Source organism: Polypterus senegalus, chromosome 2 (assembly GCF_016835505.1).
Source record: "Polypterus senegalus isolate Bchr_013 chromosome 2, ASM1683550v1, whole genome shotgun sequence".
Taxonomy (NCBI): Eukaryota; Metazoa; Chordata; class Cladistia; order Polypteriformes; family Polypteridae; genus Polypterus; species Polypterus senegalus.
The window spans coordinates 31,556,322-31,576,400 of record NC_053155.1 but is presented as its reverse complement, the minus strand read 5'-3'; the positions used below and the strand labels follow the sequence as shown (position 1 = coordinate 31,576,400).

The following is a 20,079-nucleotide window of genomic DNA, read 5'->3' as shown; positions in this document are numbered from 1 at the left end:
ACTATCGATGAAGAAAATCATCACTCTGGGTGCTTCTTTAATGAAATCATCCTCATCACTGCAGAGGCCCTAAGGAACTACGAAAAAGGCAAAGAGTTTATAGTATGCCAGGGATGGCAGGAGCTGTAAAGAAGGTAACTGTGTGAGTCAGCTAGCTTGTAACAGCCAGCAGTTTTAAGTCATAGAAAGTTGATAGAAAGACTGATATCTAAAAATGGTAAAATTAACAGTAAACCTGAGAGATCATCATCAATCATTAATGAATTCCAGTAGCTGGCATCTGGAGCAAGAGACAGCACCAACAGAATTGTTAGACCTGGTACAAAGCCGAGGTAGGAAGAAAAGAAACACCCTTTCACCCAACCAGCGAAGATGTTGACATAGCTTGTTCTCATTCTATTATCACTTGCAACTTCAAATAAGGCATTGAGGGTAAGAACCAGTTCTGCCAGTATGATGAGAGTGTTGGTGTGGAGATCCTGAATTGGATGTCTGTTGAAAGCCAGATGGCAATGAAACCTTCATCACAAGGAATGAATGTGAACAGAGAGGTGATACCTATCTATGGTGAAGACAAATTAGTCAGGAAAGTGAAACCTAAAGCTGTCAAACAAAGGAATAGCATGCTTACTTTCTTTTAAGGATTAAGGGGGACCATCAGCCAGTGGTCTAACAAGACTTCTGAGTAGTACTAGGGTGTTGTATTGGAATGTAATGAGAAGTCAAAGAAAATGACACGTTTTATTGGCTAACTAAAGAGATTACAATATGTAAGCATTCACGGCAACTCAGGCCCCTTCTTCTGGCCTGCATTGCCTCGAAAGCTTGCATATATTCATATTTTGTTGACTGTTGAGGAAAGCTGAAATATACTTTAAGTAATGGGGCAGTTGCATGAAGAAACAATAGGATGTTTGGGATTGTTCAGTTTGTGGATTTTGGAGAGAAGATCAAACAGATATCTGTGGGTTTTTAACAAGGAGGCTGCTATCTTTGGGAGGCAATTCTTTACTGCTGATGAGGAGAAAAATGGTAGAACTTATCTCCTGCATGTAATCATCTGTTCAGATCCTGTGTGAAGGGAACAATGGTGGCTATCAGACAGTTATTTTGAAATGTCTGCAATATAAATGTCCTTCTACCAGACTACTGAAGCCTTGTCTGCAGGTTTAATGACAATATCATCTCAATGGCACAGAGCATTTAGTCTCTTAAGACTGGACCTGTGTTTGATGAGACAAGAAAGCTTTCTAGGAATTTGATTCTTGCACTGATTGGTGAATTCAATGACAGATGCAAAATCTCTAGCCGGTGGGTTGTCTGCATACTGTACTAATTACTGAGTAAACATGCTGCATACTATATAGTCCAATGGCATTGCATGGAAAGACCTACAAAAAATACAATATTTTGTGCAGTAACTTTCCACCAATATCAAGCCACTTTACAGGTTTAGCCAATTGTTTCCATTGACCTACACATGCTGCCAGGGTAACTGAAGTGACTTCTTGTGGTCAGCCTTTGGAGCTAATGGAAGGAACTGGACCAATACAATGCGTTTATTACTGCTTTTTAATACATTACAGTAGACAGATTGGGAGAGCATGGGGGGTCATGAGGTCACTGGAAAGGAGTGTGTGGTGCTCCCAATATCTCTGCAAAAGAATGAAGACCCAGGTCTTTAGAGTCCTGGTGCTCCCTGTTTTGCTATATGGTTGTGAGACATGGGTGTATCCAGTGACCTGAGATGAAGGATGGACTCCTTCAGTACTGTGTCTCTTTGGACAATCCCACTGGATTGACTTTATGTTGAATGAGCGGTTTCTCACAGAATCCTGATTGAGGCACATTACCTGCATTGTGTGGGAGCATCAGTTTCCCGAGGTTAATTCAGCTTGCAGGATCCTCATTGCTGAGGACCCAATGGCTGGACCAGGCCAAGAGGATGCCCACGTAACACCTGGCTGTTGCAGATAGAGGGTAATTTCTAGAGGGTGGGACTGGACTGTGTGTCTCCTTGGGGGGTTGCCAACTGGGATCCCGAGCTATTTCGTCATGAGATGGATTCAGTAACACGCCATACCAGTGCATGCTCTTCCACCTGACCTAACCTGAGCTAACCTGATAGTAACTCACTGTTTTCATTATATTTGTGTGCTTCTATTACATCTGTGCTTTCTCTTTTTTGTTTTCATGCAGTTTCTACATTCTGGAGAACAGACCCAAGAACATCTATGGCATGGTCTGCCACTCCTGTTTGACTGCACCTTCCAACACAAAAGAATGTAAGTGACCAGCAGCACAAACTCTTGTGCTATCTTTCAATAATATGAGGGGAAAAAGAGACATGACATCTCCACCACCCTGCCTTTCTAAAGGTTTTATGTCATAATCAGCATATGCAGTCAGAAGCTTTGGTGCCAGTTCCCAAAAGAGTGGCTCTGTGGGTATATCATGTCAATATATATATATATATTGTGAAAATAAGCAGACTTGACACACTTAAAAAGGTTTGGGGCAGCCACCCATATAATATTTCTGGCTGCAAAAGGGTTTTGAATATCACAGAGATGTTCACAATACTGAGTCCGAAACAGAACTGCCAAGGTTTTGCAAAGATGGTGGCTTTAAGGGATCAAACTGGAAGTGATTTTAGGGAACCGGAAGTGATATTCTTCTGGACGCCAGAACTGGAACTGACATCACCAGCTCAGCAGAATCAGACAGGTTCTCCCACAGCTGGTCTGTAGAGATAACAGGAGGAGGTTTAATGCACCCCGCCGCCCCCTGGCCTGCTGTGGAATTACCTTTGCTTGGTCCATACAACGTCCTCCTGCTCGCACGTGTGTGACAATATATTATATATATATATATATATATATATATATATATATATATATATATATATATACACCGTATTTACGCACACATTTTTCCCAAAAATTAGCTTTAGAAAATCAGGTGCGCATCATACACGAGGAAATGTAATTCTGTAATGTTTTCTTCTTCTGCTTGGGCTCGCTCTCTCTCTCTCTCTTCGCTTGCGCACTTGCGCTCTCTCTCTTGCTCGCTCACTCACGCTCTCTCTTGCTCGCTTGCTCACGCTCTCATTCGACAGCGCTCTGTCTCTCTCTAAACGCTTCCTATACAATCACAACGCGCGTCGTATACGGGGTAAAACTTTTTTTGCGATTTTCTTTGTAAAAATTAAGGATGCACATCTTACACAAGGGCGCGTTGTATACGAGTAAATACGGTATATATATTGTGAAAGGCGCTATATAGACACCTGACCCGACACAGATAGACACGGAGGCACGTATAAAAAGTACAAAGACTTTTATTAGTTTTCTTCAGCCGTGGGGCACGATTTCCCCGTGTCCCACAGGCCCAACACAGTACCAAAAGCACTTAACACAAAACACAAACAACTCTCCACCTCACTCCACCACTCCTCCCAGGCAAACTTCATCCCCTTCCTCCCAACTCTGGCTCCTCGAGTGGTGGTGGCTGGCCCGTTTTATAACCCACCCGGAAGTGGTCCAGGTGCTTGACCACCTGGTCCTAATTGCACCTCCGGGTGGGGCTGAAGATCGCCCAGCCAGGCTGCTGAGTCCATGCAGCTCCCCCTAGCGGCCATCCGAGCCCCCAACCAGGCTGTGGAGGACTCCATCTCCCATGGAGCCCTGCTGGTGGTTGGGGAATCACCGTCAGCCATGGAGGCTGCCACCAAGCATCCCGGGGGAGGTACTGGAGTGCCTATGGTGGCTCCCCCGGAACATAAGCAGCAGGGGCGTCCCTGTTGGGCCCGGCTGTCCACAATATATATATATATATATATATATATATATATATATATATATATATATATATATATATATATATATATATATATATATATAATGTTTCCCATTGTTTTCCATCATCAAAGTTTTTCACAAAAATTCAAAGGATTACAATAGGAATAAAAGAATTGATGACATAAGTAACACAGGATACAAACTAATATTAAACATTAAATACCAAATAACAGATAAATACATGATAGTCAAAGTGAGAATTAAATTATGAACCTAAAGAGTAAAGAAAGGCATCAACAAAATGTGTGCACATGTACATTTTGATGTTATAAACACCCACAATGACAAAGAACAATAAACAGGACAGGACCAGATTTTGTTAACAGTTTTAGAGCCACAACACTGTATTATGAGACCATTGCAGCCTGCTATTGATGTGGACCCCCAAGTAATTGTGACAGTGCACAATCTATAGACAATTTATACATAACCTACAAGCATTTGTATTACTGTGTACAATATGTATACGAGGGGGGACCCAAAAATAACCAGAAATATTTTTAAAAGGTGTTGAATTTAATTTTCTGTACAAACTACAATTAGTCTCCTTCAAAGTACTCTCCATTGGCGGAAATACACTTATCTAACCGTTTGTTCGAAACATTTTTAAAATTTGTCTGAAGTAATGCCCATTAATGCTCTGGTCGTTTCTTGTTTTACCTCTTCGACGTCAGCAAAACGCCTTCCTTTAAAGTCTTTTTTCATCCAAAGGAACAAAAAGAAATCACATGGAGCTAAATCCGGTGAGTAGGGTGGGTGGTTCAGGGTTGTCATACCGTTTCAATAACAATAGTTTCTACAACACTTTTTTCAAGAAGAAAACAAAATTTCACTGCCGCGCATTGCTCACGATAATCGGCCAATGTAAAAAATTGACGCTTGCAAAAAACTACTTTTACAAAATTCACTGAACACAAGCACAACCTTCCAGACTGATGGCACTTGGCAGACTGACTTGTGAGGAGTGTAACTAGATCGCCCTAGCGGCCCAACCACGTACTACAAGTACCAACCTAACAACAACAAAATTCCGGTTATTTTTGGGTCCCCCCTCGTATACACTAATAATCAATAGCTTCAAATGATAAGATGTATAGTAATGTTGTTCATTGAGCAATCAGTCTCCACATGTTAAGATTCACCTTAGCAGTGGCATTTCTACATTAAAGATGTTGTAAAAAATCAGTAATAAATAAGTTTCCCTCAGTAATTTGAATTATATTTAAAAAGTACATAGGTTGATTTACAATTGCCTGACATTTTACTCCGTTTTATCGTTGGCATTGTCCTACTGTCACTCATCGGTGTGTAACATACATGTAAAATTTGTATTGTACTGTGTAATCATGACAAAATGGTTGAACTTGACATTTCCAACATGCACCACAGAACAGAAGACAACTCACTGACCAGGAAGCATGTGGTAGCACTTGGCATATCTGGCATTTACCAGAGGCACAAACAAATTGACTCCAGTTTTTTTATCCCTATTGAACAGATTGTAGCTTTGAGTGTTTCTTGCTCAACACTATTGGCTAAGTACAAGGAAAGTTTCCTCCTCTTATTTGAATTTATGGGCTCTTCAGCATCGCATCTCACTGCATTTATTTGTGTTTTTCCGAGGTCTAAACAATTGTACTGCACTCCCCTTATTTCATTTGAATAATTGCTTTATGGATTCATCCAGGGACAGAAGACAGCTTCTTTCAAACAAATTATTTCTGATGTTTACCAGAGGGTTACTCCCTATTTACTGCCGAGCCCTTACAAGACATATTTTCCACAATGAAGATTTATCGAGACTTCCATTTTTTTTTTCTTTGCCCAGAAACACAAAACAGATGGGATCTGGCTTGAAATTGCCATTTATCAGTCGCTTTAAGGAACTCTTGAAAACATCTTTCAGAATGTGGAAGAGCAAATAGTGTACATTGTAAATTTAAGAGGCTGCAAATGGAATCCAATGTGCAGAGCACATTGAACTTAAAGGCAGATTGCAGGCGCAATTGGCATCACTCAAGTGTCTCATTTGCAAGTAATTTAAGTTTGAGCAAGCAGCTGGCAGTGTCCTTTTGGAACTCGAGCGGCCGTGTTTGATTTAGCTGATTAGTAAAAGATGTCAGATGAAGAATTAAAGTTAAAAAAAATCATTTTATTCTGCCCTGACAACTGCTCTGGACTATAACACCACACACCTCAGCCCAAAAAGAAACAAGGCATGCTGGAATGTCCTGCAATGTCTACCTCATAGAACTTGCCGGAGGACGCTCTTTTCATATGCGGTATTTAATCATCGACAACAGGGCAGTGCAATGTGAAACCTCTTACCTGATTGGTCACACTACCAGCAATCAACTTTATTGCCATGTGTGCACAATACAACGAAATTCTTACTTTCATATTTCCTACAGACTGAAGAAAGTCCCATAATACCAACAACATACCACATAAATCAATCAATCCACCGTAACAACTGTAGTTTTCTTTTTATAGCATGTATGATTAAAAAAACGAATGAATAATTATTACCCTATGTTCTGATCTAGAGTAACAGAAAGTCAAGCCACTACATGGGATGTCAGTGTAACACCGTACATACTGAGGCACCTAGAATTATTATGCAATCCAGCAATAATGAATTGCCTATATTTACTGTACTGTCTAATATCAGCAATAGATAGATAGATAGATAGATAGATAGATAGATAGATAGATAGATAGATAGATAGATAGATAAGGCACTATATAATAGATAGATAGATAGATAGATAGATAGATAGATAGATAGATAGATAGATGTGAAAGGCACTATATAATAGATAGATAGATAGATAGATAGATAGATAGATAGATAGATAGATAGATGTGAAAGGCACTATATAATAGATAGATAGATAGATGTGAAAGGCACTATATAATAGATAGATAGATGTGAAAGGTACTATATAATAGTAATAATAATAGTAATAATAATAATGGTCAATGATAAGAGCGAGGCACAGTGAGGCACTACAGAATCATTTTGCCTTTATTGTGATGGACCCCCAGTCATTTTTCTTGACATGTTTCTGCTTAGTGATTCTCTGGCTGAAAGTCCTCAGTGTTAGTGTGCCACAGAGAGGATGTGCACCATTGTTCCTAATGGCCATTAGTTTTCTCTTCATCCTCTCCTCCACTACCACCTCCAGCAGGTCCAGAGGGTGTCCCATCTTGGAGCCTGCCTTCTTAATCAGCTTGTTGATTTGGGGAGATTCTGTTGAAGCGGCTATAAGAGAGTTATAGAACATGTGAAGGATGTCACTATCCCTGTTAAAGGGTCATGGTCTACTAAGAAAAAAAGGTGGAAGGAAAGCCAAATTTCCTGAAGTAAATCCCACACAGATGCTGGGAAAATGCGCAAACAGCACACTGACAATACAGGGCACAAGACTCAGACCCAGGGCGTTGGATCTATGAAGCAGCAGCTTTTACCACTGTGCTACAATTCCCCCTAAATCAATTGATTTTTTTGATGAGTTCATTGCCTGTGCTGAATGACTGCTTCTCATCTAAGCTGTCTCTTCTCTTGTAATCTTCAAACAGCAGCTCGTAATATTTTTGTCTTTTCCTCAGACTTTAGAACAAACAGCATATTCATGAGGTTTCATAACATTACTAACATAATTACTGAAGTAGAAAGAGCAAACCGGGGGACGGGGGTTGATACATTGCTATTAATTAAATGCTTTATCTCAGCTTTAGAAAATGCCAAATACTAAAAACACAAGGAGTTAAGCAAGGAATTACTTGTTTGAGGATCAGACAAGCTCACGCTTGCCAGGTAATCTGCAAAGCAGACACACACTTTGCCTTGTCTGTGACTACTAATTAAAAGAAAGAAGGTGATTATTAACTTGTTCAAGCCTGTGATAATTACTTTGCAAATCTGTACCCACAGGTGCCCCTCGCTTCATTTCTGTGGGATAAGTTGCCACCCCTAAATGAAGGGGAACAGGTGCCTTGTCACATGGATGAATGTGAGGATGCCTTTCCTTCACAGAATAAAACAATATATGAGCAGTAAATACCTTATAATGACACAAACAGCAGTCCTTGTAAAGCATTATGCATATTCATAATCAATTATGTTTGAATGTTTATTTGCTAACAAGTCAAATCCTAAATCTTATTATTTTGAAATGGCGGCCGATTGATCCAAAGTCCTAGCGTCAAATCTCAGCCCTGTCAAGTCTGCAGGTTTCATTCTCAAATCTCTTCAATTCTCTGAACTCCCCGTGTGAAGTCGTTACGTTCCCCATACTCCTGTGTGAGATATTACTTGAGTAATGAGCAGATCGTTTGTACTGTAAATGAAAATGTTAAAACCAGCCCGACGCAAGTGAGTGTGACCTGTGACTGACTGCTGCCCCATTTCAGGATAGATTTTTGCCTTATACTTGACGACTGCTGCAATGTGATCTTGCCATTGTAATTCTGGCCTGAATAAGGTGGATTTGTTAAAGAACGGATGGCATTTGTACAAAATACAGTTCTGACTTCCAATGAAACCGCTGCAAAGTTAAAAGAGCTTGACGTCAATCTGCTCTGACTGATGGAGACTGCTAGCTACATAACCTGAAACATTTCATTTCACCAGAGTGTATCTCACAAAATCCAGGAGCATCAAACAATTAGAGGGATTTTTTATCTCTCCTTTTCATTTTTGTGGTGGCACAGCCAAACCAGTGGATAAAAAGAAAACCAGAACAACATTCAGCAACACTTTTTTGTTTAATGTGGCCTGTTGGCAAAGAGGCTGGACTGGAAACTACAGGGTTACGGGTTCAGTTCTAACCACCGACTGTAAACACCTTACTTACTTAGTAGCTTGCATGCCTCTGTACAAATTAGTCTTTTACTCTCAGTGCTTATTCAGCTGAGGCATTTATCTAAATCATTTGTAAAAACTGGTAGAATTGTTTCCAAACTTCTACAGCTGGAGCAGAAGGAGAGAAGAACCTGTGGCCATAAGGTGGATGGAAATATCGAATGTCTATCTATCTATCTATCTATCTATCTATCTATCTATCTATCTATCTATCTATCTATTAATTATATAGTGCTTTTCACATCTATCTATCTATCTATCTATGAAAGGCACTATATAATAGATAGATAGATAGATAGATAGATAGATAGATAGATAGATAGATAGATAGATAGATAGATAGATAGATAGATAGATAGATAGATAGAACTTTAATTGTTTGCCCCAAGGTTAAATTTAACATAAATATATGAATAATGTACATTGCCTTTGATATAAATTACGCATAATTGCTTATCGTTACTAGGTTTGTCCCATCCACCCTTTTTATATCCATAATTGTTAACATTTACTCTTGAAGTATGTCCTTGTTAACCCATGATTTCTGATAAAACATACATTAGGTACTTTACTATATAATCATTAACTTCTTTGAAAACTCCTAAATGACAGGTGTCTGGTCCCACCCCAGCAATTTATTTGTATTTTGCCTTTTCAATGCTGACTACTAATCTTCAAATCATTTACCATTTCCATAATATTCCCTCTAGCCATTGCCGGGTTACTCACCTTTTTACAGATGAAAACTTTATAAAATATGCAGCAAGAGTTGTTGCTTGTTTCATTTTCTGTGTAACATTATAACTTTTGGTGGTTTTGATGCACTTTACTTACTCCTTGACTGTTCCCTTACATCTGAAAATCACTAGAAAAACATTTTATACTGCAAAAAATACATATGCACAAACCGAGACAAAAACTTTAAATGGGAGTTGTGTTGCTTTTATTTAGCAAAGCAAAAACATCTGCCAATGAGATAAGCAAAATTTACTTGACAAGATTTCTTAAAGTGAGCTAAATAATCGTAAATACAATTATTTTTTGATGTGTCAATAATTCTTACAATAAGGAAAACGAGATTTAATGTCATGATATTAATACTTTTCACATGCTTAGATTTTATTTTTTGCAGTGATAGGATTGCTTTATGTTTTTTACATTGTGAACCCAATTGCTACAGCCAGCGACTGACTAGCCTCATGTCAGGGTTGGTCTCTGCTTGGCACCCAAAGCTATTGTGCCCACAACGCTAGTTTGAATTAAGCAGACTATTACATTATTTCAAAGTTATGAGACATATTATCTCTTATTGTAAGCAAAAAGGAAGGACCAGGAGATGGAAAACATGATCCAAAAGTTCCAGTTGAAGACAGGCATATGTCAGACAAAGAAGGAAAAGGGAATGTATGAAAAAAGCCAAAAGGGGAAAAACTAGAATCAAACATTGAAGAACAAAAGATAGCGATCCGGTCTAATTGTTTAGAAACAAACTATCAGTAAGGGTTGTGAAGAATAAAAAGTGTAAAACCAGAGGGATAGTGAGTGTTGTAGCCACTGTTTTATTTATTGTGTCACTTCCTGTGATGTCAGCAATATGACACGTGCTGTCACATGACACTAAGCAGTGCAATGAATAAACAAAAAAAAAACAAGTTGTTAATAAACATAATTGTTATCAAAACAAGCTGGAATAAAAAAAAGACTAAAAAAGTTTATTTCTAGACCTAACAAAGAATGAACTGAGTCAAAACATACAAATAAAACGCACATAAATACGGTCTCTCTAGCTGTCCTATTTTCTGACCTGGTCACATCAGCTGTGCTTTGGTGTTCTAGATAGACAAATAGATCTATAAATCCGGTAGATACTTTACTAATCCTAAAGATAAATTGGAGTATTACAGTGAGCAACATAAACAAAAAGTACAAAGAGACTACTCATTAAATAAATAAATACTGCAGATCCATGTGGCCTGTGCCACAGAGCTCCAAACTCCAGGCACGACCTCACAGACACAAATACCGGGTTCGATTAAGAGTTTGATTGACAAAATACTTTCACAAAAGGCTTCTTTCTTTCTTTCTTTCTTTCTTTCTTTCTTTCTTTCTTTCTTTCATTCACCTTCAGTTCAGTTTTTTTCTACACGATTTCTAGTGCTATCACATTGCATCCAGGAAGCACTTTAGGCAGAACCTCCCTAAAATGAGGAAACCTCCTCCCCACAGCTCCCCCTGGTGGCTCCCACAAAACCCATCTGAACTACAACTCCCATGTAGCACTGCATTGTGGACATTGAAAACCAACCAGTGAGTTGCTATCACCTGGGGTAACACATGACCATGGGAAGAAGTCTCCTTCCTTCTACCCTTACATTATCAAGGCTACACCTATGGGGTAAGGAACCATCCATCCATCCAGGGTGGGATTCAAGATATGAAAGATTCTAGATCTGTGCCAGCCCATGTCCTCTGTGACAATACATATATCAATAACCTGCTTTATCTAAAGTAAGCAGGAGCCTATCACGGCGTTCACAGGGCACAAGGGCATCAGTCTATTGCTGGGTAACCACACACACCAAGCATACATTTAGAGTCACCAGTTTTCCTAACCTGCATGTCTTTTGACAGCAAAAGGAGGAAACCCATGCAGATATGGGGGGAACATGAAAACTTCATGCAGGGATGACCCAGGATGTGAACCCAGGTCTCCTTACTGTAAGGCAGCAGTGCTACCACTGTGCCACCCTAAATAATATGTGTAAAATTTAATTAAAATGAACATTTTTAAATGTTAATAAAAAGAATAGTCTAGTTGAATATCATATTCTAATATCTAATTGCAGCTCCACAGACCTCAACCTGTTCATAATAGCAGAGCCAGCTCTGTGTTTGAGGTGTCCTGAAGACTGGCCAGGGTGTCATGCACATAATGTGAGGCAGTCTTTATGACAGCCACCAGCTTAGCTAAAGTCCTTCAGTGATGCCCCGCACCACTAGACCCCAGCAGAATTACAGTCTGGACATCTGGTAGTTTATAGCTGAGTTCCAGTGAAGGAATGAGAGACGCAGACCAAAAATAGTGCAAAAACAAATTATGGTTTGGCACTGGAAATAATAAAGGACAAATTGTTTTTGCACTGTTTTTGACTGTAGTTCTAAGAAAGTCATTAGAGGAGCATAGAAAGAAAAAAAAATTTTTTCCAGAAAATATTAAACGCTCAGGCTTAAAAGCTCATAAATTCTAACAAGCCAACAAACTCATTGGTTTTCTCTACCTCTTTCATGGCACCTGATTGCTCAGAGGTAATCCCAAAGCACTTTCCTCGCAATTAGTTCAGTTCTTCCACTTCTCCTGGTTCCTCTGAGCTCTAATCCTCTAAGCACTTTGTCTGTCCCCACACGATCGTCAACTCCACTACTCAGGTAAATCAGAGGCTGGTTCACACATCGCTCTGTCTTCACAGCTAGCTCTAAATTGTTCATGGATATCTGGAACAACCAAATGAATGGCATCCCCTTCCAGAACTCGCTCGGGCATTAACTAACCCCCACGGGGAAACCTCATCCAATCCCTGTGTTACACAATTGCCCTCTAATTACACACACACTAGAATCTTAGCAATTAGCCATGTTCGTCATTGGTGCAGAACTTCTCTAATTACATTGTGTAGCTCATGCGTGCACACCGCCTTGCTCATGCACACCTCCATGCCAGTGCACCTTCCACTCTCTAGTGATTTGCTACACTTTCACTAGGCCCTTTCTCTGTCTTACTGATGGTCATTATCTCCACTCCACTCCAACAAATTGTACCTCTGATCCATCCTCGGAGTAACACCCTACACCACCCATTCTCTACAGTAGGTAACTACACCTCTTAACTATTTACACTTCTGCCTCTCTTCTATGAATAATTAGGCCCTAACTGCACTGACGTCTAGCTTCTCTGTGATGCCCTGACACATTTTCTTGCTTCTCCTGCCACCAGGCAGAAAACAGAGCCAGCCTTCCTGATTAAGGTGTTAAATTGTTTGGTATTTCCTGCTGTCATTCTACTGCCCCAAGATACACTACTGGTTAAAAGTTTTAAAACGCCTCAGTTTTTCTTCAAACAATCATTTGAAATGCAATGAATTACCTAAAATGATGAAAATGTAAACAGTAAAACTGCCAGAGGTTTAAATTTGAAGTTTAGCTTAGCAAAAAACTGGAAAAAAGGGAATGTCAGAATATTACAAATGGGCCTTCTACAGGGAACAACTAAAAGATTACAATCTACAGATGTTCTGCAGCGATTAAAATACATGAAGCCTTGCAAGTTGAAGGAAACAATTTGCACAGGTGTCCCAACTTGTGCTGATTACTTAAAAACCCTCTGTGTGTCTTTAAGCAGAGTTGGAACAGACTGAGTTACTACACACCCTCTGAATAACTATTGGACAATATTCCAGTGATAATGGCAAGAATATGGCAATTGACAAAATGACATAGAACATCATGACCGTTAGAAGTGCAGGCCTGTTAAGATGAATATTCTTCCTAAGCTCCTTTTTTTGTTTCAAAACATTCTAATATACATCAATAAATCATTTTTTAAGCAATTAGATTGAACAATAACCTTATTTATTTGGAACTCAAAACATCCACGTATCCAAAGAGCAACCCTCCAAAGACCTAAGGCAGAAGGTGGCATGGCTCTACCTAACTTCCAGTTTTATTACTGGGCAGCAAACATACAAGCTATAAAAACCTGGACACAAATAGAAGAATAAACACAGGCTTGGTCCGCAGTAGAAATAAAATCCTGAAGTACTTCTTTATATTCCCTGCTTTGCGCCCCAATAAATGCAAGTTATCACCAATATACTGATAACCCAATTGTGCTCCACTCACTTAGAATATGGAACTAATGAAGAAAGCATTTTAAGACGGAGAAGCTTCTATCTGTAGCACCCCTGCAAGAGAACCACCTCTTTCAACCTTCACAAACATATGCAGTTTTTAATATCTGGAAAAAAATTGGGATTAACTTGCTTAGAGATCTTTATATAGACAACGTCTTTGCATCCTATGAACAATTATACAATGCATAATTAGATCTGGACCACCGTATAATTCCTTAATGAGAAAGCAAACACCCATTTTTTTTATAATTCTATGGCTTGTTAGTGCTCTCATTCTGTCACACCAGACATTTGTGAAACTGTTGGGTTTTGTTTTTACTGAGATTGTCATCATCCAAAAGTGTTGCGGGCCAGAACTGATTGTTTCAGACTTTCAGTTTTTCTTTTCAAATATTTCATTGAAACAGAATTTGTATGACAGACACATGCATCCAAGTGAGTTAAGGGCACTGAAACGCCTGAAGTTTGTTGTGATCGAACAGGACCACTGGAGAATTGAAGGCAAAAAAGGAATAGCAAGAGTCAAAATATCAAGTGACAAAATGAGAAAGAGAAGCAAGAGTGCAAAAAAACAAAATCATAGTCAAATGGTAGTTGGGGTCGAAACCAAAGAAACAAACCTGGCACTAGGGCCTATCTTTCTATATAAAAGCGTTCGAGATTGTCCTTCCGTCCCGTGAGTGCTACGCAGGCGCGGAGTTTCACACACGCCCCGTCCATTTTGCAATGCACGATGGGATTTTTAGTTTCGTTTTTCCAGGTAAAAGATGATTTTCTACTCCAGATTGTCTGATATCTTCTTCTTCTTTCTTACTATATAAAAGCAGTCGGGATTGTCCTTCCGTCCCGTGAGTGGAAAGCGTAGAGGTATTCCGCTTATCACAGACTTACTACTTGCAGCTTGTTGTATGAAGCGACATGATGTGAGCAGAGTTCTGGTGCTCCCATTGTTCCCTTGCTTTTGTGCATGATGCGCTGGAAAAATAGACAAAATTATGTCTCTGGAAATAATTAATGTTGATGGAGTACAAATGCTTCACCACGTAGTAAATATCAGGGGGGTTCAAAAGGGCGACCTCAATATAGAAAAAAAGTTTAAATTTCATCATAAAAATAACAGAAACTACGAGTATTAAAGTAATACCGCTCAAATGCAATATAACCAAATTAATGAGTTTGTATAAAATATCAAATTGATCTACATATTGAATTGCCTTAAGAACTGGTCAACTTAAAAGGCGGGTCAGCCTAGTTTGAAATAAAGCTAGTTGGTGCCAAAAAGAAAGACATTTTAGATGCACTGAGGGATAATTGAAAGTGACAAAAGGTCTTGAAGTTTACACATCACATCACGTGACGTTTCAGGGGTGACTGAGGCAGTCACATGATCTATAAGCAAAAATACTGAAAATCAAGACGATAATAAAAATTAACAATCTCAAAACACACACAACTAAATTTTATATGTTGTAGAAGTAAATAACAAAAAAGAGTTATGAGGCTGAGCAAGTGGAAGGGAGGATCCAGGAGGATGGAAACTGGAATCTGCAGAGGGAGGAAGAGGAAAGATAATTAGATAGAGCGCCACCCTGTGACTCAGAGTAGAATTGCATACTATCAGATGAGTCCTGAAGTTGTTCCCCAAGTGCATGTCTGTGACAATGTATATAAACCCAAAATATGCAAGTATAGAATTATGTAAAAGATGCAAAATGGGATCATGTGTTGTCTAGCTTTGCATCTCATCATTGTTTAGCTGCTAGTTAAGTAAAGAACAGCACAGGAAGTGTGAGCCTTAAAAAGCAAGTCAATTAAAGAAAAAGAAGTTGAATGAGATGGCAGCAGTAATTAGTTACTGATTAAGAAAGTGGCTGGCATGAAAAGCTGCACTCACTACGGTCTACCAAGAATCAAGACTGGATAGTGAAATAGGTGTTTAGTGGAATGGAAATAAAATAAATCATTGATTGAGAGATTGGCTTGGACAATAATGCCAAGAAGAAATGACAGATGCAGGAGTGAAATAGTCACTATGATTTCTGACAGCTGATGAAAGATAAACTGAGGCTTAGCCTCCAGAGACAGGGATCAAAGGTCCACAGAGGCTTTTTATCAAGGGGACTCTGACCCCAAAATCTAGATGACCTAACAGAAATGGGCAAGGCTTTTACAATTCAAGAAAGAGAGAGGGGAACAGTCAAGTCCTGGCCCAGATAACAAAGTAGTCCATGTTATAATACTAATTACTAATAATTTGATAATTTGGATAATTATTCAAAATCCATCCATTCAATATCCAACCCGCTATATCCTAACTACAGGGTTGCGGGGGTCTGCTGGAGCCAATCGCAGCCAACACAGGGCACAAGGCAGGAGACAAACCCCCGGACAGGGCACCAGCCCACCGCAGATTATTCAAAATGAAGAATCCAAAGATTTCAAAAGATAAAATATTACAAAGAAACTCTAAAAAGAAAAGATTTGAAAATCAAAATAAAAATCTTGAATCACGGCAGAATGTCTATAACACAGAGAGATCAAAATCAAGAATTTACATTAATCCAGAACACAATGGTAATCCAAAAAATGGTAGCCGAACAACAATAATTGAACACTAATGTCACAGCAGCCACCTTACAGCCTACTAGTTCCTTAAACTTGGGTGGTGAGGACCCTAAAATGTGATGTCAGGGCAACCCACCTTCTTGAGCTCAACATATACAAGACAAGAAATATAAGAACATATACATAATCTACACAATATGAATAATAATATTTTTCATAGAATAATATATGTGTGTGTGTGTGTGCCCTGTGGTGGGTTGGTGCCCTGTCTGTGGTTTGTTTCCTGCCTTGCGCCCTGTGTTGGCTGGGATTGGCTCCAGCAGACCCCCATGACCTTTTGGTAGTTAGGATATAGCAGGTTGGATAATGGATGGGTGGATGGATGGATAGAATAATATAGTAAAGAAAAGAATTTTCAATAACAAAGTGATATTTAAAATGCAACAAAAAGGGTGGCATCCGAAGGAGGGGCAAATAGTGCACCTTCCCAGTAAAGGCCCGACTCCTGTACTAAGCCAAAAGCTCTCAATAGCGTTTTCCTGCCTGTGATCCAATCAATTTTGGGTTTAACTTGAAGACTACATCACCCAAACCAGAGCAGACAACACCACGGAACAGTCTTGGTTAAAGAACTTTATTTTACACTGTTGTTTTTTTTTTTCTTTCTAAACACTGCTATTCATACTGTAGAGAAACGTTCAAGTTGAAGGAGAGGGAAATGGGAAATATTCATCAATTATGGAATCTGTCATGCTGCCGCTTCGTCCAGCTCAATTAATCTAAACTGTGTAAACGCAATGGTGTCAGCAAGTCGATCAATACAAATGCAATACATTTTACAAAAATTACGTCTGAGTTAAAAAATTACATTTGGTAATGAAAAATGTAATTTCCACCCTTGCACAATTTACTTTTGGATGGCTTGGTTTATATTTTATGTTACAGTGATTAATAACCTCGATTTGTGGAGCACAGTTCAAACAAACTACAATAAGGGCAGAATAAATCAAATTAGCCCAAATCAGCATTAGGCTTGCACTTGTACAATGAAAACAGTCATAAGCAATCATTAGCCAATGGAAATAAAACTTACACTACACTCATAATAATAGTCTGCAGTAAACTTCAATAAATATAAATTTAAAACGTTATTCTAATCTAGTGCCGCTTGCCTCAAACATGTAAGCCACACATTACAGACCTTGTTTAAATTGCTAGTGTGGGAATTATATTCATTGTGCGAAAATCTTCTGCCTCTTCTGTCTGTTTCCTTGCGTTCTGTTATTTGAATAACAATCTATGAAGAACACGTTTCATCCAAACATTACTGCTACACCCCCATAAATAAAGGGTCTTCACTGTGATGCCATAGGGGAATTATTTATGGATGCCGAAAGAACTATCCACATGATGGTTCCAGAAAGAACCTTTACATATTTTAACCCATAACAGGTTCCATAAATAGCCCTGAATAGACGATAACAGATTTGTGAAATGCCAAATGGTTCGTGATTTTGATTTTGAAAGGACTCCAGCAGTGTGCAGTAATCCAGGTTTGGTTTTCTTGATTTGTTAGTACTCTGCTAGGTGGCCAACTATACCTTAAAGATTCCTGTTTTGTCATGTTATGAAGCTTCTCAAATCCCAAAGAACCATCTTCATAGGCAAAGAACTCTTCACAGAATGAAATCTAGCTATGTCAAGCTGCAGTTCTGTGAGGAACCACACAACTCATTCTAGTGTCATTGAAGAGCCGTTATTTTTAAGAGTGTTCAGATACACGACACAGACATTCGGGAGAACATCCTGGTCTCTGGCCTAAATTTACTTCCTCTTAATGGCCTCTCTGTGTATACAAATATGTCATTCACTAATAAACTGGTAAAAACCTGCTTGATCAATTTGATATGATATTTTCAAGGACCTCAGTTTGGTCTGCACATGGCCTTCTCTAGTCACGAGTTAAGCAATCATTTTCTTTAGTCTGTCAGAACTGACCATGCACTTTAATCCTTAGAAGAACACAGTCGCCCCTTTGATTCGTGTGCTGCTATGTCTTTTTGGTTGTGTAATGACCAGAACTGCAGAGAGGACTCCCCAAAATAGTCTCACTTGTACATGGAAGATCAAGACATGAGTTATGGTTAAGAAAGCTCAGCAGGGAATGCTTTTTCTGAAAGAGCTGAATAAATCTAAAGTACCACAGGAAGCAAAATCCATTTTCTTTAAGTCAGTTACTAAAAGCGTTTTAAACTTCACCAAGATTGTCCCTACTGAGGACGTGGATAAGCTACAGTGAGCCGCTGAGCATTGCTTCTAAAATGGTGGAAAACCACTTCCCCTCTGTGAACTGATTCTACTTTACAAACAGAATAATAAAGTCAAAATGATCTTTTCTCACTTATTACACTCTGTTCATTCTTTGAGAATTCTCCATCTCATTCTTCATCTTGTAGCTTAGGCAAGGACTAGCAGGTTTCATGTATTTATCCAGAAATGGTGACATGCATAAACGTACCTTCTTGACCCTAAGATATTTCCTCTAACCTGATGAAAACAGTATGTCTGAGTGTGGGCCGTTATAGAATGATTACTGAAGTCCTTATTTATGTAATATGCTTGTATTAATGGTTTATTTTTATGAGTTTTACCCTAACACATTACATGCATTTGACTTTGTCATTTCATCATTTTGTAACTTGCTTAATCCAGATCAGGATTGCAGGGAAGGCCTGATCCTATCCCAGCCTGCAAAAGGCACAAGGCAGGAACTAACCCTGGACAAGGGACCAGTCTATCACAGGTTGTACACACACTTGGGCCAATGTAGCTGATATTGCATTAAAGAAGTAACTTACTGATAGAGTTGAATTGAAGGATAACACTCTTAATTTATATTTAAAATGTTTTATGGTATATTATTTTTATATTTCTTAAAAAATGCTAAATTTAGCATTTTGAGCGACATTTAAAGGAAAAGCTTATAAAAATGCTGCAGTAAGCTGCAACTGAACATTAGAACATTAAAGCAATAGAAGAGAACACGCCACTCGTCCCAACATAGCTCATCAGTCTTATCCACTTAATTCATCCAAAATAGCATCAAGTCGAGTTTTGAAAGTCCCTAAAGTCCTACTGTCCACCACACTACTTGGTTACTTATGCCACGTGTCTGTGGTTCTCTGTGTAAAGAAAAACCTCCTAATGTTTGTGCGAAATTTACCATTAACAAGTTTCCAATTTTGTCCCCATGATCTTGATAAACTCATTTTAAAGCCACAGTCTCGATCCACTGGACTAATTCCCTTCATAATGTTAAACACTTCAGTCATGTCTCCTCTTAACCTTCTTTTGCTCAAACTGTAAAGGTGCAGCTCTTTTAATCTTTCCTCATAATTTATCCCTTGTAACCCTGGAATTAGCCTAGTCGCTCTTCTCTGGACCTTCTCTAGTGCTGCTATGTCTTTTTTGTAGCCTGGAGACCAGAACTACAACCAGTACTCCAGATGAGGCCTCACCAGTGTGTTATAAACCTCCTGTGACTTGTACTCAGGGCGCTATATAACCTGACATTCTGTTAGCCTTCTTAATGGCTTCGGAACACTGTCGGGAAGTTGATATCTTAGAGTCCACTATGACTCCTAAATCCTTCTTATAAGGTTTACTCCCGATTTCCATTCCTTCCATTGTGTATTCATACCTAACATTTTTACTTCCTATGTGTAATACCGTATTTACGCGTGTACCACGCGCACATTTTTTCCCGAAAATTAGCATTAGAAAATCAGGTGGGCGTCCTACACGAGGAAATGTAATACTGTAATGTTTACTTCTTCTGCTTGGGCTCGCTCGCTTGCTCACGCGCTCTCTCTCTCTCTCT

The 20,079-nt window shown here is 39.0% G+C and overlaps 1 protein-coding gene across 3 annotated transcripts in view; it reads left to right on the top strand.

The window, feature by feature from the left end:
- The window catches only part of edar (ectodysplasin A receptor), a 238,365-nt gene that overhangs the window by 152,909 nt on the left and 65,377 nt on the right, over window positions 1-20,079 (top strand). For all 3 annotated transcript variants that reach the window (XM_039743544.1, XM_039743545.1, XM_039743542.1), the window contains exon 5: window positions 2,200-2,285. In XM_039743544.1, coding sequence (XP_039599478.1) covers window positions 2,200-2,285 — 86 coding nt within the window. The remainder of the gene's footprint in view (window positions 1-2,199; window positions 2,286-20,079) is intronic.